Raw genomic sequence first — 25,504 nt, forward strand, 5'->3', positions numbered from 1 at the left:
TATATACTTTTTATAAAAGAAATTAAGCCTGGAAATGTACAATTAGATATTAACAGATTGATGAAACAAATATATATACTCTTTACTTTAACAAAATCCAGTTGTTAGAAAAGATCAACCACAAAGTTTCTTAAAGTACCTACATACAGTTATTGTTTATAATGCCATTTGGCAGACAGGTAAAAGGACAGGATGAAAATGACTTAAAATGTTGACCTCTGATTTAACTAAGGCACTCTCCCCTGAAAAAAGTTATAACCTTGAGTTAAGTAGTGTGATAACCTTCAAATAAAGGGATAGGTAAGAGAAGAAAGAACATGGCGATAATTCAGAAGCAGAAAAATAAAGACTTATAGAGGGGCTGGGGTTGTGGCTCAGAGAAAGAGCACTCCCATAGCATGCGTGAGACACTGGGTTCAATCTTCAGCACCACATAAAAATAAAATAAAGGTACTGTGTCCACCTACGACTAAAAAGATAAAATTTTTAAAGACTATTATAGAGAAATGGTTAAAGGCAAAGAACACAATTGCAAAGAAGCCTGACAGTATAAATCAAAGTTAATCCCACTACCACTTCAGCACATGTCCTCTGGTGACTAGTTACTTTCTGAGCACATTCAAGGCACTCATCCATCTGTAATAGATGGTCCTGAGAGATCTCAGGATTTTGTACAATAACAAGATGTAAAAACCAGAAATTATATTTTGTTAAAAAAAAAAATCAGCTGGGCATATTGGCACATGCCTGTAATCCCATCGGCGCAGGAGGCTGAGGCAGGAGGATCATGAGTTCAAAGCTAGCCTCTGAAAAAGCAAGGCACTAAGCAACTCAGTGAGACTCTGTCTCTAAATAAAATATAAAATAGGGCTGGAGATGTGGCTCAGGGGTCAAGTGCCCCTGAGTTCAATTCCTGGTTTAAAAAAAAAAAAATCGTGAAATGAAATTAATCTCTCTGAGGAAGAAAATCAAGTTTCCTCTGGTGGTTGTCTCTTCCTAACTTTATTCCCTCTGCTTCTCTTGGTTTTACTATTACTTGGCTTTTTGGAAACACACAAACACTACCCTTTGTATAGACTGATCCATGGGGAGTAATAAAAAGGATGCCTTTTACAAAATCCTTATTTTATGTAATTAACACTAGTATTACTGAATGTCAGTTTAATGAGAATGTACTAGTACTACTGATCATCAGTGATACTGAGCTCATATGTTAAAAACAGCAGAAAAATATTTTATCAGCTTAGAACTCATTTTATCTAATTATTTCTAAGATTGATTTTACTTGTTCTCAGGCTATCTGTAAAAAAAATAGCTGGGTATAAAATGAAGAAAACTGAAATATTTACATGGGAGAAAATTAAACAGGCTTTGTTATACAAAGTATTCTTGTTCCAAAGAAAATAAGCTCTTCTATTTGATTTCTTTCCAAAGAAAATAAGCTCTTCTGGGATACTACCTTAGTCTATTTTCTACTGCTATAACTGAATCCCACAGACTGGTAATTTATAAAGAAAAGACGTTTATTTGTTAGTTCTAGAGGCTGGGAAACCCAAGCATGGTGCCAGCGTCTGGTAAAGGTCTCCATGCTCCATCATCTGAGGGCCAAAAACGCAAGCAAGTACACAAGATAGAGGGAGGACAGAGGCCAAATGTCCCCTTTTATCAGGATACAACTAGCCCACTCCCACAATAACCAACCCACTCCCAAAGTAAGGGCAACAATCCATTCATGAAGGCTCTTAGTCACCTCCTTAACATCCTACCTCTCAACACTATTAAAATTGCAATTAAATTTCAAACAAGAGTTTTATAGGATTTAGTACAATTTAAAACACATATTAGCTTTGGAGTCTAAATCTAATAAAAGTGGTTAGTCACAGGGAAATAATAATGAGAGGGTTTTGCCATCCCCAGAATTTAAATAAGACTTTTGATCACTAGACAGTTCTGTTCATAAGCATATCTGTAAGCATGAACAATTTAAACATTAGAAGTAGAGGCCAGACTTCTTGTTAAATAACAGAAATTTTAAACCATATCACTTAACTCTACTCCTTGTGAAATCCCAGTAAAATGATAGTAAAGGGATATTAGGTAAAAACTCAAAAGTCCAAAGACTGCAATAAAGAAAACAACTACAGACTACAGAGGTCAGCAAACTTCAGTAGAAGGCAGACAGGAGGGAAAACGAATCCCAAGTGCCTGGAAGGGGGAGAGAAGTGAGAAAGTAGATTGACACTTGAAGGCTTAGGAACTGGGAGTGAAAGGTGTCTTAAAAACACAAATCCACTTTAAACCTTCTTTCAGTGCCGCAGAAGACAATTGTAGGTTTAGTCTCTACAGAAGCTGAGCAAGAGCCTTTCGGTTCCATGACAGAGGATGGCAGAGAGACACACTGAGCAGCAAAGAGTATTAATAAAACCTAGAATTAAGCTACTTCTAGGCATATAGTGGAGGAATCCTCCCAACAGAAGGGGAAGAAAGCCTCAGAAAAATGGTCTCTAGTACTGAAAAGGGAAGGGGACAAAGTAGCTCAGGAGCTATTTTTTTGTTGTTGTTGTTAAAGCCCTTTTTGCTAGGAAGTTACCCTAGAGTGAAACCCATGCTGAACAAGCACCAACCTAATGCACAAAGCCTCCAATCAGCTTCTCAGAATAGCACTTTTCTACATGAATAAAACTTATGGAAAGCTTAATAAATAAAACTGCTTAAAACAGGGAAAAGCTCAGAGGTCTCAAGAATAATCCTGTAATCATAACAAAAATCTCAGCAATGATATCCAGAGAAAAATAATAACATCACCTTTGCAAAACACTAAAAAATAAAAGTAACATTCTAAGAAATAAAAAGTGCAGAGTTGGGGGGGGGGAAGCAGAATAAACTATCTAAAATGTAGAACAAAAAGGCAAATGATCAAAATGGGAGCAAAATAAGCAACTGGAGAAATCAAGTCTAAACATTTCAACATGCAACTAACAGGACATCTAAAAAGCACAAAGGAATTATATTGACAGGGAGGAAATCAGCCAAACAATAGTATCAGAAATATTCTAGAACTGAAGAAAATGAGTCTTTAGTCTAAATGGGACCATAAATACTCATCACAATAATGGGGAGGGAGACACAGACACATCATCAAACTATAAAATATTATAGATGATGGAAATGCTAAAAGCCCCAAGAAGTTTTAAAACAAAAAAGTCATAATCAGAAGACATCAAGAATCAGAATGATATCAGACCTTTTGACAGTAAGAAGCCAAAAAGCAAAAGTAATACCTTAAAAATTCTGGGAATCCATACCTAGCCATAACAATAACCGAAAAATTTTTAAATATACATTACATCAAAGTTTATCTCCCATGCATATTTCCTAAAGAAGCGATTTCAGAATGTGTTCTACAAAGCAAGGAAGAAAATCAAAAAGGCAAACAGGGAATCTAAGAAAAAAGGAAAAGGTACAGGGAACATCTAGAGTGGGAGAAAAGACTTCCAAGCAGGCACAGGGTCCACCCAGCAGGAACAGGACAGAAGGATCCAGAGCAAGGGCATCTGAGTACTGAGAATTTATCTGGTGGGTAGGACTCAGTGTAAACTGGTGGTGAGAACTGTTCAGCGGTGGTGGGTTTTTTATTTGTATATTTTAGTTCTGTTGATGACTTTGGGAAGAACAAACAAAAATTAAGAACATAGAAAAATAAAGTACGGATTACTAGGTTCTAAGAAAACAAAGTCATTCAAAAGGGAAGAAAATACAATCATGTATAACTTAGCTCAAACACTGAACACTGGGGCTGAGGCTGGGACTCAATGGTAGTACACTTACCTAGCATGTGTGAGGCATTGGATTCAATTCTCAGAACCGCATATAAAATGAATGAAATAAAAGTCCATCAACATCCAAAAAATATTTAAAAAAAAACACTGAACACTGGTTTAACTAAAAATTACTATATAAACATATAGAAGAAGATAGTGAAATTTTAGGTAGAGGAGAGAACAAAATTTCTGAAATCAATATATTTATTGGGGGAGGGGCAGCAGTATAAGCACTTTATTCAGAACATTACAAGAAGTTTTAGAAAAGAACCAGCTAGGAGTAATGAGCAGCGTGTTCTGTGGAGGGGAAAGAAGGATAGGGACTGTGGATTCTTCCTTACAAACTCTTTTTTTTTTTTTTTTTTTAAAGAGAGAGGGAGAGAGAGAAAGAGAGAGAGAGAATTTTAATATTTATTTTTTAGTTATCGGCGGACACAACATCCTTGTTTGTATGTGGTGCTGAGAATCGAACCCGGGGCCGCACGCATGCCAGGCGAGCGCGCTACCGCTTGAGCCACATCCCCAGCCCTTCCTTACAAACTCTATACACAAAGCACACGCAGATGATTCCCAAAGCAAGAGGGAAACTCCAAGACAAATTCATCTCATACACATCCTAATTACATACTCATATTTAATGAAACACCAACTTATTCAATAGAACCCATTACCAGTTTTAGTAAAACTGGTAATTTTTAAAACATTCTCTATGGCTCCACCTAACAGGATATACAACAGTATTAAATAAACTAACACAACAATTATATAACAGATATGTGGTAATCTCCAATGATTCAGAATCAACAACATTCAAAGTTAAAAATTCTAAAGTTCTTCCAGAATTTTAATAATGCATAATTACAATTATTACCACAAAGATAGGAATGCATACTTTCCCTTTACTTTGCACCTTCATATATATCTAGCTAGCACTGGTTATGCCAGAAGTAAACTAACAAATACCCTTTGGACGCATGGAGGCATTTACATAGCTATATTTATGAACCTGTACATGTATACTATTTCTAGTTAAATAATTCTCAAAAAAAAAAAAATCAAGAGGTCACCTGGTCTACACTATAGATGCAAGTTTGGTTACGAGAAACTTTTTTCACAAAATAGGAAAAATGAAGCTAACAAGAAACTATTCTAAAATTTCAGGCAACTTTCCTTTCCATTCATCAGTTTACAACTGTAAATCAAGTCTCTTGGCATAAAATTCTAATAATACCAATCATCATTTTTTCTGTAATAAATTATGAAGAACATTCATTATTTCTTAACTGGCTTCCAAACATGATTCTGAAAGCTAAGTATCAATGGATACTTACATTGACTAATCCAAAATAGTGCTCATTTACTGGAAACTGTTCTGGACCAATCTCTTTCTCTAATGCCGAGGCATTGGCGCCCTGTAAAATGAAAATTTTAAAAAAATCTTAGTACTTACAGCATTTCCATAACCTTGTCCAATCATATAGGCATTACAGAGATATCCTTTAAAAGACTGCATCTATTCTCCTATCATACTAACCTCACATTATTGAAAGAAAATAAAGGATGATATTGAAGAGAAGAATAATGGTTTTTAATATGACTGAAAACTAGCTTACAGGAACTTTGCCATGAAACCAAAACCTCAGTCAAGGAATTTTATTCCTAATGTGTTCCTTTTCTCTAAGTATGAATGAAAGCTCCTACTGAATCATGTATTCAAACAGGAGCAGAATTTGATAGTAGCCATCTCAAGAGCTGAAACTTTGTGAAATGAAATAAGCACTTATGCAATGGGCTAGCAATTCTGTAGGCTAATAAGTTTTTAACTGAGAAGTTTTCACCCAGAGTCAAAGGTAGCAAGAATGTTGATTGCAATATCATTTATGACTCAAGAACTAACCATTGGGGAAAGAGATTTATAAGATCTGACAACATACTACATGGAAAAGCCAGAATTAAAAAAAAAATAGACTTACATAGACGTATATGAATAAATTTCAAGAATGTAATTAAATTTTAAAAATTAACAAAACACTATTCTATCTACACACATTCAACACATCTGAGTGCGTGTTAGAAGAGGAATGGGACATGGAATTGGAGATGGAGGACAAGAAGGAAAAAATAAAATAAAATCCAATAAAAGAATCTTCCACAATGTGCCATGGCCTTAAAAGTAGGATCAACTCAGTTCTGTGCACCTGAGGTCCCCGAAGAACTTGTGAAAGTGAGAAGGAAGAACCAGGGCCAAGAGCACCAGTCTAGATAATCACACATATGAATACCACTACCTGGACTCTCAAAGAAGTTTGAAAGGGAAATGAAAGCAATTCTGAGAATGAGAAAACTCTAGATACATTTATCTTGAAAACTCCCAAGAAAGCATACTACCAGGTAAATACAAACCTACCCCCACCCCGCAAAAAAAAAAAAAAATCTACAAATGACACCTGAAAGAGTTATATAGACCCAGCACACACAACCTGCCTTCTCCACTCACTAAGCATGGTTAACAACACATCAGTGCTCAGAATCTCACACCTGCTGCTTCCTTACTGAGCTTGCTTCTGAACCAGGGAAGCCCAAACCTTTGTTAGGCACCTGTCGTCAACTTCCTGACAGGTCCAGACTGAAAATAAGCATGGATTAAAGGTACCTGATGAGTTGGTGGTCAAGTCCCACCCAAAATATTTCCTCTAATATCCTTCAGCTAACAGGTAGGCACTTGTTATATAAAAGGATAACATCTTAAATTTTGAATTTAGAAATTACTTTTGGTTTTACGTAAAATCTTGATGTTTTATGTAAAAATCTTGATATAATCACTAGTTAATGAATACAATTTATTTCTAAAACTGGGTATCAGTTCACATTTTATAACAACTACAATTATTAGAACCAACTTCAAAATGCACTGAGCAAAACTGGTGGAATGCTGTTAAGTCCTCCCCTTCCACTCCTGACAGCTCAAGCACTTGCCACAAAACTTCCTAATGTATGTAGAAAATAATCAATAAACCCATGTTTTTACCACCTGTTCTTAAAAATTCAAATTGATAATATTATTCATTTGAATAAGTCAAACCCCTTCCCCACTAAAATAGAAGGAACTATCATATGAAATACACTTCAAAATGCACAGTGAATTTAACAAAATTATGTTATGTGTAGATATAAATGCCCCAGGGCACTTCACCTTTATGTGTGTGTAGAAAGCACCAATCAAGAATGAATAATGGAGGAGCAAGAGGAGCAGTGGAGTGGAGGGGGTTGAGAGAGAAGAGACTGAAATGGAATGGGTGAGATTCCATGCATGTATGATTTTGTCAGGATGAACTCAGCTATTATGTATAACTATTATTACATAAAACATCAAGTATTAACTTCACTGCCTAATAAAATAAAACAATGAAAATAAATAAATAAAATACACCCTCAATCGCTCTAGAAAAACAAAATACCAGCACACACACCTTAGGAAAGCATTTCTGACCCTTAACCTATTATGTCCCACCATCTTAGATATAGGACACCTATAAAAAACCTAAAAACTTTTTTATAAGACACCTATGAAATTGCTCAATTTAAGGTTTTATAGTGTCCCATACGTAGGATGAGATATAATGGATAAAAATGAAATAAGAACAGAATGACATGAACATTATTTCTCCAGCAACACATTCTGTATTCTAATCGCCCCAGATGTCCATTTGTACTTACATATACATGTACCTACATGTACTTTCATCCTTAACCTCACAGCTTCAACTATGGGTCAAGTATTAGTTTCACTGTGCCTCAGTTTCCCAGATATATAATCACACTAATAAATCTAATCTGCCCTATGTAAAAGCTAAGAAATAACAGGAGAAAAAAACAAAAAACAGAGGGGGGGGGGCAGCCATAAAACAAAAAAATAAGACCCTTTCTTGGTTTGGCAAGCACTAGCACAGAGGTCCCAGAGTTATCATCACTGTACTGCCCCGAAATCCCAACAACAAAGCAGAACCATAAGCCAATTCAGAAGGCTGGAAAGAGAAAGCCAAGAATGCAAAAATAAAAACAGTTATAGATCACCGTCATTTAATCTTTCTGGATTTAAGAATCTTCGGTGATTTTTCTAAACCCTCAGTTCCAAGTCTATCAGGTTTTCAAAAAAGCCTGTATACAAATTTAGATTTTCACAACTAAAACTATTCAGGATATTAAAAGATTATGTCATTTTTTAAAAGTCCCTTCTAATCTAATATTCTATTATTTTCCAGCATATTTATCAATGCCTCTGAAGACGACTATAATGAACACAAAACTCTAGGGAAATCCTAGCCAGTACATGCCAAGCAACACAATTCAACAGCTCATGGATTACAGTTATGGAGAGAGGGAATACAGTAGATCAAAACAGAAAAAAAAAAAATTGCCTTATTATAAATCTAAACTAAGTATATCACAGTAAACTACACCTTACTATGGTAATGTTGCTGCTATACAGATTTCTGCAAAGGCAAAGTATAATAGGGACCTTCTTAGAGGCTGCTTTTGCTAAAGTACCAACTGTTCACTCAGGCCTAGAGATGTATGATGGTAACTAAAAGCAGGACAAAAGCTTGACATTTCTGCCTTCATTTTATCTGTCTCCTCTCCACCCTAACACAATTAATGTACACGTGTTAATCACTTAGAAGTCTCTAAAAACTGGTAATACAATGTTAACTAGTCCTAAATTTATCTAGCTTCTCTCATTCCTCTTCTAGATTGAAGACACTGAGACAAGTGTAACTAAGATATTTTCAAGATTCCAAGAAAAGTGAGCCTTTCAGGCAAATTTCTCCATGATGAGAAACACCCCCCTAAATATTTCCCATCTCTGATGGGAACCAGATTGCACCCTCAAGTGGTAATGACTCCCCTGGAGCCATTACCCAGAAGCCATCAGGACTTCACAGAACCAGACCTGAAAAACTATGAACCAGACCACAGTTTTGATAAAGACTGCTTAATTAGGGTGCACACTTCTTGGTCCCACTTTAGTTCCTTCCCCTATTTAAATCCACCCCCAAAGACAGAGCTAAGGACACTTGGTCTACGCTTGTCTTTCCAGTGTGGCTATACTGAATGAACTCCTTCCCTACTTCATTACTTTTTTTTTTTTTTTTTTTTTTTTTTTTTTTTTTTTTTTTTTAAAGAGAGAGTGAGAGAGGAGAGAGAGAGAGAGAGAGAGAGAGAGAGAGAGAGAGAGAGAGAGAGAATTTTTAATATTTATTTTTTAGTTCTCGGCGGACATAACATCTTTGTTGGTATGTGGTGCTGAGGATCGAACCCGGGCGGCACGCATGCCAGGCGAGCGCGCTACCGCTTGAGCCACATCCCCAGCCCTACTTCATTACTTTTTAATTTGATTTCTAAGGCAAGTGGTCAGGCCTGGTCTGTTGAGACTTCCCAAAGTCAGAGTCCTCCCTGGCCCAGAACTCCAGAGACAAAAGAAGCATTCCTATGGAATATATTCAAAATTTTCTCTGTCAAAATAATCATAATAACTCCAATTTCTAGCCTAACACTAATTGAAAGTGATTATGCTAAACAATCTGGTTTCTAATGAGTTCGTGTGGGTTTTTTTTGGGGGGGAGGTGGATACCAGGGATCGAACTCAGGGGCACTTGTACACTGAGCCACATCCCCAGCCCCATTTTTCCATTTTATTTACAGGCAGGGTCTCACTAAGTTGCTTAGTTCCTCACAGTTGTTGATGCTGGCTTTGAACTCATGACCCTCCTGCCTCAGCCTCCTGAGCTGCTGGGATAACAGGCATGCGCCACCGTGCCCAGCCCAATGAGTGGTTTTCAAAAGTGTTTTTAACACTAAAATAGATATAGCTGCTAGAAATCAACTGCCAAACCAAACTTTCTCTGTATACTTTTTTTTTTTTTAATATTTATTTTTTAGTTCTCGGCGGACACAACATCTTTGTTGGTATGTGGTGCTGAGGATTGAACCCGGGCCGCACGCATGCCAGGTGAGCGCGCTACCGCTTGAGCCACATCCCCAGCCCTTGCTGTATACTTTTTAACATCTTAGAAAAGTTTACAAACAAATTCTTCAAGGATTTCACTTAAGGCTGACAAATTTCATCATGTCAAATAATGGCAATCAAGCACCCTTGGATTTAAAATGAGCGTAGAACAAATAAACATTCAACAGAAAAGGCTCTGAATAATTTCCATCTCCACACTTAAAAATATGAATGACCCCACCAAAACTAACAATAGCTTATGAAATCTGCTATTCTTAACTGGGATAAAGATTAAAAAATGGTGGTATGCAGAATCCCTGCTCTAGCAGGATTCCTTGGTTTTTGTCTGAGAACATGACACAGAGAAGACATCTGTTTTTTTCTGATTGTTTTGCTCCTATTTTTGTAACTTAGGCAAATGATAATTTTAGACTTAATACCTATTAGTGTTACAGAATTCATAATGAAGAAGCAATTACATACTTCTGACCTCCTGATGAAAACAAAACATACAAAAACAAAATGAAACTTTGAAAAAAAATTAAGCCAGCAAAAGAAGGAATCCATAGAAACCAAAAAACAAAGTGATGGGAAACCAGGAGAACGTAAGTAATCAGCAAATACAAATTTCACACTAAGAATATTTTTCAATGCCAGTGACTTTTAGTGTCTCTTTTAACAGCTGAATGGAATGAAGTACAGGAAACAGGTGCTAAAACATGAGGCCCACCCAAGACCTGGATCACAACAGGAAATCCCAGCATGGAACTGGGACACTCTTGAGTTATACCTTCAGTTTAAGAAAGAACAAGAAATAATCCAAGCAGATTTTTTTGGTTTTGTCATAAGATTGTGTTTTTTTCCTAGTGCTGAAGACAGAACAAGGCCTTGTGCGTGCTAAGCAAACACTCTACCACTGAACCACATCTCTGGCCTCTAAGCAGATTTTTTAAAAGAACCATAAAACATCTAAACATAAAGTCTCCAATAGTTAAGGTAAAAAATCAATGGTGTGCTTAAGAATTAGAAGTTAACATTGGGAAGTATTTTTTTTAGTCAATATTCCTGTCAATATAACATTACTACTGAAGTTTCATTTTAAAAGGAAATGTCTAGGGGCTGGAATTGTGGCTCAGCGGTAGAGCGCTCGCCTAGCACGGGCAGGACCCGGGTTCAATCCTCAGCACCACATAAAAATAAAGGCATTGTGCTGTGTCCATCTACACCTAAAAAATAAATATATATTTTTAAAATAAATAAGTAAATATATAAATAATTTAAAAAGGAGATGTCTAGCCAGGTGCTGCGGTGCCCACCTGTATTCACAGGTACTTGGGAGGCTGCGGCATGAGTATTCCAAATTCAAGGCCAGCCTCAGTAATTCATCCACATCAAAATAAATTTTTAAAAAGGGCAGAGGATGTAGCACAGTGGCAGATGCTTGCCTAGCATACATTAAGCCTCAGGTAACCAGGGAAGGAAAATGTTTTACCAAACAAAGATTCCATGACAGAACTGATCCATTATACAAGTGTTATACAGGGATGATAGTAACCTGGCAAAGCTATAGGCTTGAGTCTGGTCCTGGTCAGAACCTTGGTTTCCTCAGACACACAACCTTATGTCTTACCATTCCCACATTGCCATCAAAATGTGAATCCATCAGCTCATCCCACCTCGTTAAAACAATAATAAAATGTTGGACAGTCTATTAAAGACAAAACATTAACAAGTCCTGAATGAAGTCAGGATACAGTATCACAGTGTTAGACACAGTCAGCCAACAGCAAGAACTGTGTAATGCTGTGTGTACCTCCTTAAATCTACCTAGTTTATGAATTATTGAAAACATAAAGGCCTGGTTCTTCCCATACCAAGAATCACCAATCAAGTGAACTTGCAATTTGCAAGTTAAAACTGCAAGCATACCTTGGGTCTATTGTTTTGATAATTTAAAAATTACATATTAAATGTTGTTGGCAAACCTAAGATAATATCTGCAACTGGGAAAAAAGGAAGTAATATAGGAGACAGCTGTTCTCTCATAAATAATTTTTATACAGTCAAACATGAAAAACATACAATGGACTAGCTTTAACTCTGCCACTTAAGATATAAATTATACCAAAGCAAACTAATAACCATGGATGTTTGCAAGAAAATAATTTATTTTGGAATTAACTTATTTCCTTAATTTAGCAATTTCCTGGCCTGCAAACATCCGCATCTAAAGATAGAAATTTTTTTCTAAAGGTAACCATGAGGACATATTTTGAAGTTAAGTGGGTTCAGTATATACTGTTTACGAATGTAGAAAATATACTTCAGTAAGAAATAAAAATGCTTAAAACAAAATAATGGGGCTGGGTGTAGCAGCAGTAGAGCACTTGCCTTGCATGTGTGAGGCATCTACAACTAAAAAAAAAAAAATTTCATGAACCTATAATATCTAGAAAATGAAATTATTAGTAATATTTCCTCTTGTGTTGTATTAAAGTTATGACAAACTCTTACCAAAGAGTTTTTGTTGTTGTTTAATACAAATACATGAGATTCAATATATTTTTTCCACTTTCACTTTTCAAGTCACATTTTAGAAGCTGGAATTTGTCATTCCAAGTTGAATATTGATCAGGCAGGAACTCTTCCCAGAGGTGAGAAAAGCAAGAAACCTTGGTAAACTAAGAATTGTTCTGGAGTACAGGAAGCAGCCAATGAGGGTATGAGGGCATAAACATCACAAAGAAGCAAATGCAGGTAGTAAAAGAGATGAATCCAAAGTATAAAAGACATTTCAAGAAATAAGTTTGTATCTCTTAAGTGAGGAAAAGGTGAAAATCAAAGAGAAGGCCTAACCCCCATATCTGTTATAGAAAATATGTGTGTGTATCCTGAAATTATATCAAAGTCGTCAACAACAACAAAAAAACACTAACTGGGTGCTCTCACGCCCCCCCCCAAAAAAAACATGTTTTTGACCTGTAAATATCCTCAATGAGACAATGAGCTACCTAAAGGAGATTTTTCCTTTACCCTTGTCAGTAAGTACTAATAATATCAGGCTTGCTAAAAATTACTCTGCCAACCCTTCATATCTGGCTTAAAATAACAGAAAATTCTCAACTATGACCAAACTTAGCGTAACGACACACTTAACAATTTGAGTGTGCACAATGAAATTTACAAATCCTGTTCTTCTATCAATACCAAAACCATTCTCCAAAAATATAATACTCTTAATAGATAGCTAGTACCTGAAATGTATTACTGGTACTTTACCTAGGGCAGAGAATGGACAAGATTTTTGCAATACTGGGGACTGAACCCAGGGGCTTTGCACATGCTAGGCAAGCACTCTACCTACTCAACAGAGATGAACAAGTTACAAGTAGTATTTCAGCATTTTTTTGTATTTATTTTTTAGTGGTAGTTGGACACAATACCCTCATTTTTCTATTTATTCATTTTTTTATGTGGTGCAAGGTGAGCACTCCACCACTGAGCCACAACCCCAGCCCCAGCCCCAGCATTTCATCATTTTAACCTTTATAATCATATTTGACAGTTTGACCAAATAATGCTTCCACATCATAGAAAACAAGAATCCTGGATGGCTATCAGGTATACCCACTGGAAACCTGTCTGGGTTACTGACCTGACTGAGGATGCTCGATCAGAAAACCTGTGTTTAATTCTGTTCCACTTAAGAAAACACGAACATTTCTACTTTTCCCAACTCCTATAATGTATTCATAAAGTACCTCCCACTGCTGGAAAGAAAATAACTATACAAATACAAAGTATTATTATTAAGTTTAAGTGAAATCAAAAGTGGCAAAGTAAATTACTGACTGGCTTAGATTGCCAAATTCATACCCCAGATTCCAAAAGCTAATTCCAGGCCAATCTAATTAAAGTGAAATTATCATTAAACTTATATACTGTTTTGTCAAATAATAAAAATATTCCACATGCTTCAAATACATAATGTATCACAATGCTGTCTCAGAAAGAGTTCTTAATTCTTATCACAATTTTTTAAAAATAGTTATTTTGGCTTTTTTTTTTTTTTAATATAGTAAACCAGAGTAAAGCAGAAAGAAAAAAGGAATCATCACTACCACTTCTGTTTGCCGGGTCTCAATTTCCTTGACCTATAAAATTTGGTTAACTCTTAACCATTTTTCCAGCTATACAACGGAAAGAATGGAAACCAACTTAAGTTCTGCACAAGTAAAGATGATTTTGAGCAACTACATGGTCAACATCCCAGAAACTGAGTGTCACTCTAAAGCTGTGCATCATTTTTGTGAAGGGTGCTAGGCAAGTCCTATGAGGGACTTCCCACAACAATGTAGTTTCAGTTCCTTGAAGAACAATCACACCACACCACCACCACCACCTTTCAAACAATGGTGGGGAAAGAGAAAAGAACTGACTGCAGTTGCCACCAAGTGTAGTCACATCCAAATAATTCAAGGCTGAAGTGACATCACAGAAAACAGAATAGGAAGCTCCAAAGGTCAGTTCCTACACCAAAACCATTAAGCTGAAAACATCATCAAAATCAGCTGTTCTGAACTCGGGAACTGAAGCAGACACCAAACACCCAGAAGGGTGCTGAAGGAGGGAAAGGTAAGAGAGCATCTATACAAATCTGTTACCACCCCTACTCCTCAGTGCCACTACCCTACGGAGGTGGGGACAGGACTACCCCCTTGAGTGGCTGGCTGCCTAGTGCCAAGGAAATCGGCGAGGACCTTGCCCTCCAATATCTAGGGTTTTGTACTTTGTTGTCTCGCAGTGGCCTGGAAGAACAGCATAGATGCCTGCCTAAGTTTCTAACATCCTGCGCTGCAACAACTTCTCTTTTGTTTGTCTTTCTTTTAGGGAGGTTGGGGGACAGGCATTTAAGTAAATCTTCATCAGGTCAGAAGATAATCAGGAATATTAAAACAGAAACTTCACTGACCACCCAAAACAAGGAATTCAAACTTTGCAAATTAATTTGAAAAAGTTATTATACAAACAGGGAACTTCAACCCTCAAAAGCAATAACTGAGTAGGAAGACAGTCTGACTTCCAGAGTTACCACACTGTAATATCCAAACTGCCCAGTTCTTATCCATCCACCCCACACACCCACATCCGCCCAAATCACAAAACATATAAAGAAACAGCAAAATATAGTGTTTTGGGGGGGGGGGTCTAATGAAAAGTACCTCTGAAGGAAATCAGGAGAATGCCACATGAACATACAGGAAATGTCAATAAAGAGCTTAGAGGTTACCAGAATTTCCAGGGAGGGAAGAATAAGGAGATACTACTGAATATCCTTTTAGGATAATGAAAAGCATTTTAGAAATAGATAACCTGATAAATTGTACTGGTTAACTGGCAAACTTATTTCACATATTTCACCACCAAAAAACCCCAAGAAACAAAAAAATAAAGGGTGTTACACTGGGCTCCCAACACAAGAGCTGAACATACTTCCTCATCAACTGTTCTTCTGGAAAGCAACTCACGTGTTAAAACCCAAAATTTCCTGGGTGAACACCACATGTGCAAGGTTCAGATGAGGTCAAGTGTTGCTACCACACCACAAGCTAAAAAAGATTAATCACTGGAACCAATATTTGAATTGTACTGCTTTGCTTCAGCAAACCATGACAATTCAAAACAAGCATATCAGGAAAATTCCAGAAGGCACCTACATAATGAGAAAAGATCAGTTCTGCACGGTAAGGAATAAGTATTAGCCTACCTATGAAAATAACATGGCCGAGATATCCAATGTCTCTGTGAGGCATTTTCAGATTGCAGTAACATGTGTGGTAAAATTCATTTTTAAAACGGGACACTGATTTCTTCCTACATTCTGGAATTTGTATTCAAGTCGAAGTAAAAAAAAAAAAAAACAAACAAACAAACTAGTAAGACAGACTGCAGCTGTTTCAGGTCAGGAAAAGCCTGGAGCAGGAATAGAATCATTATGGAACAAGTGGCTGAGCATGAAACAGGAGTATGCCTCCAAACTATCACCAATTCACAAATCACTTACTTTGGGCAAGTTACTCATCAGTCTTAAGTTTCTTCACTTTGTAATCTAGGAAAACAACTAAATTGCCTACCTCATCCTGTTGTTATGGAAATCACATGATGAATGTGAAAGTACTATAAAATCTAAGACACTATGTAAAGGTATTACTAGAAATATTAGTCATTTAAAATATTCTAAGTGATCATTTTAACAAAACTGAACAACACAAGGGAAAATTCCAGAAGATAGTAAAGTATCTTGTTGAACTGTGCTGTGTAGGTATAAAGCAAAGATTCTAAGAAATTCAGAAAATTAGACAAAGGAGAATGAAGGGCAGGGAAGGGGGACAGGAAAAGGAATGATTCGAAAATAATTTTCCTATGTACATATATGAATTCAACAGTGAATTCCACCATCATGTACATCCACAAGAGTAGGTGCTAATTAGAATAAGACATATCCGTGTTTTATAATTATATAAAAAATGGATTCAACTGTCATATATAACTAAAAAGAACCAATAAAATAAAAAATAAAAAAGACTCTATCTTTAACCCATGTAAAAATCTGAAATTAGCTCCCTGTCAACAGTTGTTATAAGTACTAGAACAAGACCTTATTTATATAAATACTGCAATCTAACAACCTAAAAATAATTAAATCATAGAGGGTATAAAGTTTAAAAATCAAAATATTATTCATCACTCCTTCCTTTAAAGGTCCTTTTCCCCTGAGACAACCTGGTTAATGGTTTTACCATAATTATTATAATAACTTTTAGCAGATTACACAACTCAGTCAACAGCTTTGTAAGGTGAGAAACTCAGTGCGTGCACTTCCTACTCTCCTTTCCAGGCCACCTCGAAAATTTTATTAGGTATTACTGGGCACAGTATTATTTGGGAACGTCTAGTGGCTACACATCTAAATCTCTAGCTAGATATACTAATCTTATACAGTATTAAGAAATCTCTTATGTGAAACAAAGGAAATGACAACATCCACCTTTTCTTCTACTAGTCCTAAAACTCCACCTCCGAATTACTTCTTTATATATTCAGGAATTATAACATTTACATGTGAAATTGTTCATGCTGCATCTATAGGTTTAGTCAAAAACCAAATTTAGGCTCCCATTAATGCTCATGAGAAGACTAGGATCAACTGTGAGGCTTACTGGTTTTCTTTCCTGCTGTAACTTTTACTGCTCTCACCAGTCTTCTTAATCCTATCTACTATTTCTCAGTCCCTTGAGAAGTTCTCGAAAATATCTGACCTGTTGATAGCATCATTCATCTCTAGCTCTGTTACACCATCCTCACCACTCTCCCACATCACATTTTCTGTTGTTTCCATGGAATTAATTTTACAAGATGGCATGTGTACCTGCTTAGGCTGCCCTAGAATGGCTTATGTATAATTACATAAAATGCCTAAGATTGCTTTTTAACATACTTCTTATAAAATATAAATAATTTTATAAAATTCTTATAAAACATGATCATTTAACAAGCAAAATATCACTTCATATTGTCTAAGTCATATAAATAAGTTTTTTTTTTTAACAAATATCTCTAAGCTACACTTACAGAAGGAGTACCTGATGCTAAACCAATCTCATCAGAAACTCACCCCATAGCAAAGCTGGTTTCATTTTGATACTACTTCATGAAACAATTTCCAATACTTTCCAAAATATTACAAAAGAAATCTAAATATCAATTATCTATTTCAGATTCATTTCAAAATTTTGTTCTAAATTAAAGAATTAATTTTAATAGTTACATTATGATTGGAAAGTGTGCAGTGCAAGGTGGCATAAACTTGTAATCCCAGCAACTTGCAACTCTGAGGCAAGAGGAATAAAGTTTAAGGCTAGCCTCAGCAACTTAGTGAGACCCCTGTCTTAAAAATAAAAAAGGGTTGGGGGTATATCTCAGTGGTAAAATGCCCCTGAGGTCAAATCCCCAATATTGGAGGGGGGAATATTATAAGTGTGACTTGGCTTAAGTCCCTAAAACTGTGATAATATAAAGCATACAATAATAAGACAATAATCCATTTACTTATAAACACATGTTTTCTGGTAAGAAGATTCACATTTCAGATGAGGATGCAGGTGGGAAGATGGCGGCGGGAAGTGAGTAAGCCACTCCGTGCTCCGCGCCGCCGCGCCCACAGTGTATGTTGCCGCGTCTTAAAAGATGAAGTAAAGATCATTAAAGGAGATCTGTCAACAAAGACTCAGCACCATGTCAAGAAAGGGGCCTAGGTGGAGTGAATCCGCCACGACTCCAGCCAAGGTGGAGTGAGTCCATCACGACTTCAGCGCGAGCAGTAAGGCTGCAGCCTGAGCTGCCCAGCTCCCTCAGCCCCTTCTCCTTTTCCTCTCCGCCTTTCCGCTTTGCTTCTCCCCCCCCCCCCCCGTCCCTAAATCTAGATCTCAATTTCTTTCCCCCACCCCGCCCGCTCTCCCGCGTGTCCAGTACCCGGCCCGCGCGGGCCCGAGGCGCAGCCTCCCCTCCCCCAGCCCGCACCCCCTCCCCGGGGGTCCCGAAGGCCACAGCTGGGCCGCCACCGCGCTGCCGCCGCCGCTTCCCACGGAGCACCATAGAGCAGACTCTTCACCGCGCGAGTGAGCTGCCGAGTTAAATGGAACAGCTGATAAGACGAGTGGCAATTTAAAATCTAAGTGATCCAACATGGCGGCAGACGCGGAGAGATCAAGTCTCTAACCCCTTCAGCTGCCCGAGCATAGGGAGAAGTAAACTGTCAAAATACTGTTCGCTCAGAACTACTAGGCACTGTTGAGCTTGAAGGGGATCCCGGGCGGAACAGTCTGCCCCTCTCAGAACACACCGAGCCCGGATTGGGCTGCATTCTAGTTCTGGTTCGCCTGCTTCTAGTGACTCAGCACTAATGATCCCGCTGAAATAACTAGTCGGCCCACCTGAACTCACAGAGGTAAAAGCCAACTGAGCACGATAGTCAGACCCAGGGTATCCCTCTGCTGACAATAGAGGTCCCTTGCACCAGCTACCAGGGGAGTTGCTACCTGAGGGCAAACAAATTCGCTGGGGGTCCTCAGCCCCAAGCCCTACAAACTTAGGGTCTGAGGGAGGCAAACAGAAAGGGTGTGCCCAGGCATCCGTAGAAACAGGGCTCCCAGGAGCAGCAGACCCGGCGTGTAGCCAGTATTGTGGCGAGCTTCACAGGTGAGCGGGGCCTGGCTTGAGGAACCACAAGGCCCTAGGCACTCAGGATTGGAGACCCGCACAGTCTGGGAAGAAGAGCTGAGGAACAGTGATTGGTTCCCACCCATCAAGAAGAGAAGCCTGGCCCAGTTCCCACCTACTGGAAGAGAAGTTAATTGAGCTCTATGACTGCATTTATTATTATTATTTTTTTAATGATTATTATTGGTATTTTTTTTAATTTTATTTTCACTTTTTGTTGTTGATGTTGTTGTTGCTCTTCAACTTTCTTATTAATGGTTTCAATTTTTTTAATTCTTCTTATTCTATTATTATTACTATTATTTTTTAAACTTTAATTTCCATTTGTTTATTATCATTATAATTTATTTTTTGGTTTTAAATTTTTATTTTTTCATTTTTTCTTTCTTTTCACTTTATTTTTTTCACTTTATTTCTTTTGTCTTTTCATTTCTTTTCAATTTTCTTATTCCCCCTTTCTTGAATTCTACCTGCCTACACTCACTCTCTTTAGTGACTTCTTCCCTTCCCTTCTAATACCTCTCCTCCCAAGCATCAAATAAATTTATAAGAGTAAACAGTAACTTAGCAGTCAAACAGAACAAGAAGTATCATGAGCATAAAAAAGCAAGGAAGAAAAGGAGTACAAACAATGAAGGACAGCCTAAATATTCAGGAGGACCTGGAGTCATCAGAAAAATGGCCATATAAAGAACTCAAGGAACACCTTAGACAGATGGAAAGGAACCTTAAAGATCACATTGAAAATGAATTACATAAACAGATAAAAGAAGAAGTTAAGCATCTTTATCAGGAGATAGAGATTATAAAAAAAAATCAAACAATAATTCTAGAAATGAAGGAAACGATAAACCAAATTAAAAACTCAATCGAGAGTATCACTAACAGAGTGGAGCAAGTAGAAGCCAGAACGTCAGATAATGAAGACAAAATATATCATCTTGAAAAGAGTCTAGCCAACTCAGATAGGCTGGTAAAAAATCACAAGAAAAACATCCAAGAGATTTGGTATAACTTAAAAAAAACAAACTTACGAGTCATCGGGATAGAGGAAGGCACAGAGATTCATGCCAAGGGAATGAGTAACTTGCTGAATGAAATAATTACAGAAAACTTTCCAGAAATAAAAAAGGAAACAGATATACAAATTGTAGATGCATACAGGACACCGAGCACACAAAATCACAGTAGACCAACGCCAAGACACATTGTTATGAAGCTATCCAATATACAGAACAAAGAGAAAATATTAAAAGCTACAAGAGAAAAGAGGCAGATTACATTTAGGGGTAAACCAATAAGGTTAACAACGGATTTTTCATCACAGACGCTGAAAGCGAGAAGATCCTGGAACAACGTATTTCAAACACTGAAAGACAATGGATGCCAACCAAGAATTCTGTATCCAGCAAAATTAAGCTTCAGATACGACAACAAAATAAAAATCTTTCATGATAAACAAAAGCTAAAAGAATTTGTAGCCAGAAAACCAGCATTGCAAAGCGTCTTGAGCAAAACTCTACACGAGGAAGAAATGAAAAACAATAACCAAAACCATCAGCGGGAAGTGCCTCGGTAAAGACAGAGGACGGGGGGAAAGCTAATCATGGAGAAACAAACTAAATTAGAAAAAAAAAAAAAAGAGATAAATAATCCAACATGGCAGGAAGTACAAACCATATATCAATAGTAACTCTAAACGTTAATGGCTTAAACTCTCCAATAAAGCGACACAGGCTGGTAACATGGATTAAAAAAACAAATCCAACAATATGCTGCCTCCAGGAGACACACCTGATTGGAAAAGACATACACAGGCTCAAGGTAAAAGGTTGGGAAAAAATATACCACGCACACGGTCCTCGTAAGCAAGCAGGGGTGGCCATTCTCATATCGAATAAAATCGACTTCAAGACTAAGTTAATCAAAAGAGATAAGGAAGGACATTATATACTGTTAAAAGGAATCATTCACCAACAAGACATAACAATTATCAATATTTATGCACCAAATAATGGCGCTGCGACGTTCATAAAACAAACTCTCCTCAAGTTCAAGAATCAAATAGACCACAACACAATAATCATGGGTGACTTCAACACACCTCTCTCACCAAACAAAAGTTGAATAAAGAAACTATTGACCTCAATATCACAATCAATAACCTAGACTTAACTGACATATATAGAATATATCAACCATCATCACATGGATATACGTTTTTCTCAGCAGCACATGGATCCTTCTCAAAAATAGACCATATATTATGCCATAGGGCAACCCTCAGTAAATATAAAGGGGTGGAGATAATACCATGCACTTTATCAGATCATAATGGAATGAAACTGGAAATCAATGATAAAAGAAGGAAGAAAAAATCCTACATCACATGGACAATGAACAATACGTTACTGAATGATCAATGGGTTACAGAAGACATAAAGGAGGAAATCAAAAAATTATTAGAGATAAATGAAAATACAGACACAACATATCGGAATCTATGGGACACAATGAAAGCAGTTTTAAGAGGGAAATTCATCGCCTGGAGGTCATTCCTCAAAAAAAGGAAAAACCAACAAATAAATGAGCTCACACTTCATCTCAAAGCCCTAGAAAAGGAAGAGCAAAACAACAGCAAATGTAGCAGAAGGCAAGAATTAATTAAAATCAGAGCAGAAATCAATGAAATTGAAACAAAAGAAACTATTGAAAAAATTAACAAAACTAAAAGTTGGTTCTTTGAAAAAATAAATAAGATCGACAGACCCCTAGCCATACTAACGAAGAGAAGAAGAGAGAGAACTCACATTACTAACATACGGGATGAAAAAGGCAATATTACAACAGACGCGTCAGAAACACAGAAGACAATTAGAAATTATTTTGAAAACCTATATTCCAATAAAATAGAAGATAGTGAAGACATCGATAAATTCCTTAAGTCATATGATTTGCCCAGACTGAGTCAGGAGGATACTCACAACTTAAACAGACCAATATCAATAGATGAAATAAAAGAAGCAATCAAAAGACTTCCAACCAAGAAAAGCCCAGGACCGGATGGGTATACAGCGGAGTTTTACAAAACTTTTAAAGAAGAATTAATACCAATACTTTTCAAGTTATTTCGGGAAATAGAAAAAGAGGGAGCTCTGCCAAATTCATTCTATGAGGCCAACATCACCCTGATTCCGAAACCAGACAAAGACACCTCAAAGAAAGAAAACTACAGACCAATGTCTCTGATGAACCTAGATGCAAAAATCCTCAATAAAATTCTGGCGAATCGGATACAAAGGCACATCAAAAAAATTGTGCACCATGATCAAGTAGGATTCATCCCTGGGATGCAAGGATGGTTCAATATACGGAAATCAATAAATGTTATTCACCACATCAATAGACTTAAAGATAAGAACCATATGATCACCTCGATAGACGCAGAAAAAGCATTTAACAAAGTACAGCATCCCTTTATGTTCAAAACATTAGAAAAACTAGGGATAACAGGAACTTACCTCGACATTGTAAAAGCTATCTATGCTAAGCCTCAGGCTAGCATCATTCTGAATGGAGAAAAATTGAAGGCATTCCCTCTAAGATCTGGTACAAGACAGGGATGCCCCCATCACCACTTCTGTTCAATATAGTTCTCGAAACACTGGCCAGAGCAATTAGACAGACGAAAGAAATTAAAGGCATAAAAATAGGAAAAGAAGAACTTAAATTATCACTATTTGCGGATGACATGATTCTATACCTAGAAGACCCAAAAGGGTCTACAAAAAAACTACTAGAACTAATAAATGAATTCAGCAAAGTGGCAGGATATAAAATCAACACACATAAATCAAAGGCATTTCTGTATATCAGCGACAAAACTTCTGAAACGGAAATGAGGAAAAACACTCCATTCACAATATCCTCAAAAAAAATAAAATACTTGGGAATCAACCTAACAAAAGAGGTGAAAGAACTATACAATGAAAACTACAGAACCCTAAAGAGAGAAATAGAAGAGGATCTTAGAAGATGGAAAAATATACCTTGTTCATGGATAGGCAGAACTAACATCATCAAAATGGCGATATTACCAAAAGTTCTCTATAGGTTTAATGCAATGCCAATCAAAATCCCAATGGCATTTCTTGTAGAAATAGATAAAGCAATCGTGAAATTCATATGGAAAAATAAAAGACCCAGAATAGCAAAAACAATTCTAAGCAGGAAGTGTGAATCAGGTGGTATAGCGATACCAGATTTCAAACTATATTACAGAGCAATAGTAATAAAAACAGCATGGTACTGGTACCAAAACAGGCGGGTGGACCAATGGTACAGAATAGAGGATACAGAGACTAATCCACAAAGCTACAACTATCTTATATTTGATAAAGGAGCTAAAAACATGCAATGAAGAAAGGATAGCATCTTCAACAAATGGTGTTGGGAAAACTGGAAATCCATATGCAACAAAATGAAACTGAATCCCCTCCTCTCGCCATGCACAAAAGTCAACTCAAAGTGGATCAAGGAGCTAGATATCAAATCAGAGACTCTCCGTCTGATAGAAGAAAAAGTTGACTCCGATCTACAGATTGTGGGGTCGGGCTCAAAATTCCTTAATAGGACACCCATAGCACAAGAGTTAATAACAAGAATCAACAAATGGGACTTTCTTAAACTGAAAAGTTTTTTCTCAGCAAGAGAAACAATAAGAGAGGTAAATAGGGAGCCTACATCCTGGGAACAAATTTTTACTCCTCACACTTCAGATAGAGCCCTAATATCCAGAGTATACAAAGAACTCAAAAAAATTAGACAACATGAAAACAAATAACCCAATCAACAAATGGGCCAAGGACATGAACAAACACTTCACAGAGGAGGACATACAATCAATCAACAAGTACATGAAAAAATGCTCACCATCTCTAGCAGTCAAGGAAATGCAAATCAAAACCACCCTAAGATACCACCTCACCCCAGTAAGATTGGCAGCCATGATGAAGTCAAACAACAACGAGTGCTGGCGAGGATGTGGGGAAAAGAGTACTCTTGTATACTGCTGGTGGGACTGCAAACGGGTGCGGCCAATTTGGAAAGCAGTATGGAGATTCCTGGGAAAGCTGGGAATGGAACCACCATTTGACCCAGCTATTGCCCTTCTCGGACTATTTCCTGAAGACCTTAAAAGAGCACACTAGAGGGATACTGCCACATCGATGTTCATAGCAGCACAATTCACAATTGCTAGACTGTGGAATCAACCCAGATGCCCTTCAATAGATGAATGGATAAAAAAAAAATGTGGCATTTATACACCATGGAGTATTACGCAGCACTAAAAAATTACAAAATCACGGAATTTGCAGGGAAATGGATGGCACTAGAGCAGATTATGCTTAGTGAAGCTAGCCAATCCCTAAAAAACAAATACCAAATGTCTTCTTTGATATAATGAGAGCAACTAAGAACAGAACAGGGAGGAAGAGCAGGAAGAAAAGATTAACATTAAACAGAGACATGAGGTGGGAGGGAAAGGGAGAAAAAAAGGGAAATCACATGGAAATGGAGGGAGACCCTCATTGTTATACAAAATTACATATAAGAGGTTATGAGGGGAATGGGATAACAAACATGGAGGGAAATGAATTACAGTAGATGGGGTAGAGAGAGAAGATGGGAGGGGAGGGGAGGGGGGATAGTAGAGGATAGGAAAGGTAGCAGAATACAACAGTCACTAATATGGCAGTATGTAAAAATGTGATGTGTAACCGATGTGATTCTGCAATCTGTATTTGGGGTAAAAATGGGAGTTCATAACCCACTTGATTCTAATGTATGAAATATGATATGTCAAGAGCTTTGTAATGTTGTGAACAACCAATTAAAAAAAAAAAGAAGATTCACATTTGCCATAATTTGTGTAGTGTTATGCTACTATTACTTCCTTTGCTTAAATTTTAAAGACATATTAACTCTAGAGCTCTAGGAGATGACAGAGAAATTCATGTCTACCCACTAACACGGTAACCAGATATTCCAATTTGCCTGAACAGTATGCACCAATTGCCATGACATAACTCAAAGCATGGCTTTGCATTCCCAAAGTGCCCCATTTTAGACAATAAATCACATGACCACTCAGTCTTATAATCATATCCTATATATTAACCATTATCTTTCTAGGCAACTTCATCCAGTTATTTTCAGTTTATTCCTATGGCATCCACTTCATAACCTATAAATATTTCAGAAACATTTTGTTGCACTTTTCCTAGATTTATGGTTTCTTTGGGCAAGAAGTTCAACATACAAATCAAGACACAATACCTAAGATGCAGAACCACTTATAAGCTCTCTACATAGTCACAGCTTACCTTACGTCTAA

At 37.1% G+C, this 25,504-nt stretch overlaps 1 protein-coding gene across 4 annotated transcripts in view; it reads right to left on the reverse strand.

Moving 5' to 3' along the window:
* The window catches only part of USP12 (ubiquitin specific peptidase 12), a 92,101-nt gene that overhangs the window by 34,757 nt on the left and 31,840 nt on the right, over positions 1 to 25,504 (reverse strand). For 2 of the 4 annotated variants that reach the window (XM_081307378.1, XM_081307382.1), the window contains exon 2: positions 5,153 to 5,233. The exons of 1 other annotated variant lie outside the window; for it this stretch is intronic. In XM_081307378.1, coding sequence (XP_081163504.1) covers positions 5,153 to 5,233 — 81 coding nt within the window. Of the gene's footprint in view, positions 1 to 5,152; positions 5,234 to 17,937; positions 18,068 to 25,504 lie in introns of all 4 variants that reach the window. One more of the 4 variants, XM_081307380.1, reaches the window with a different exon arrangement.

This window comes from Spermophilus citellus (genome assembly GCF_964194105.1).
Source record: "Spermophilus citellus genome assembly, chromosome: 1".
Classification (NCBI taxonomy): domain Eukaryota; kingdom Metazoa; phylum Chordata; class Mammalia; order Rodentia; family Sciuridae; genus Spermophilus; species Spermophilus citellus.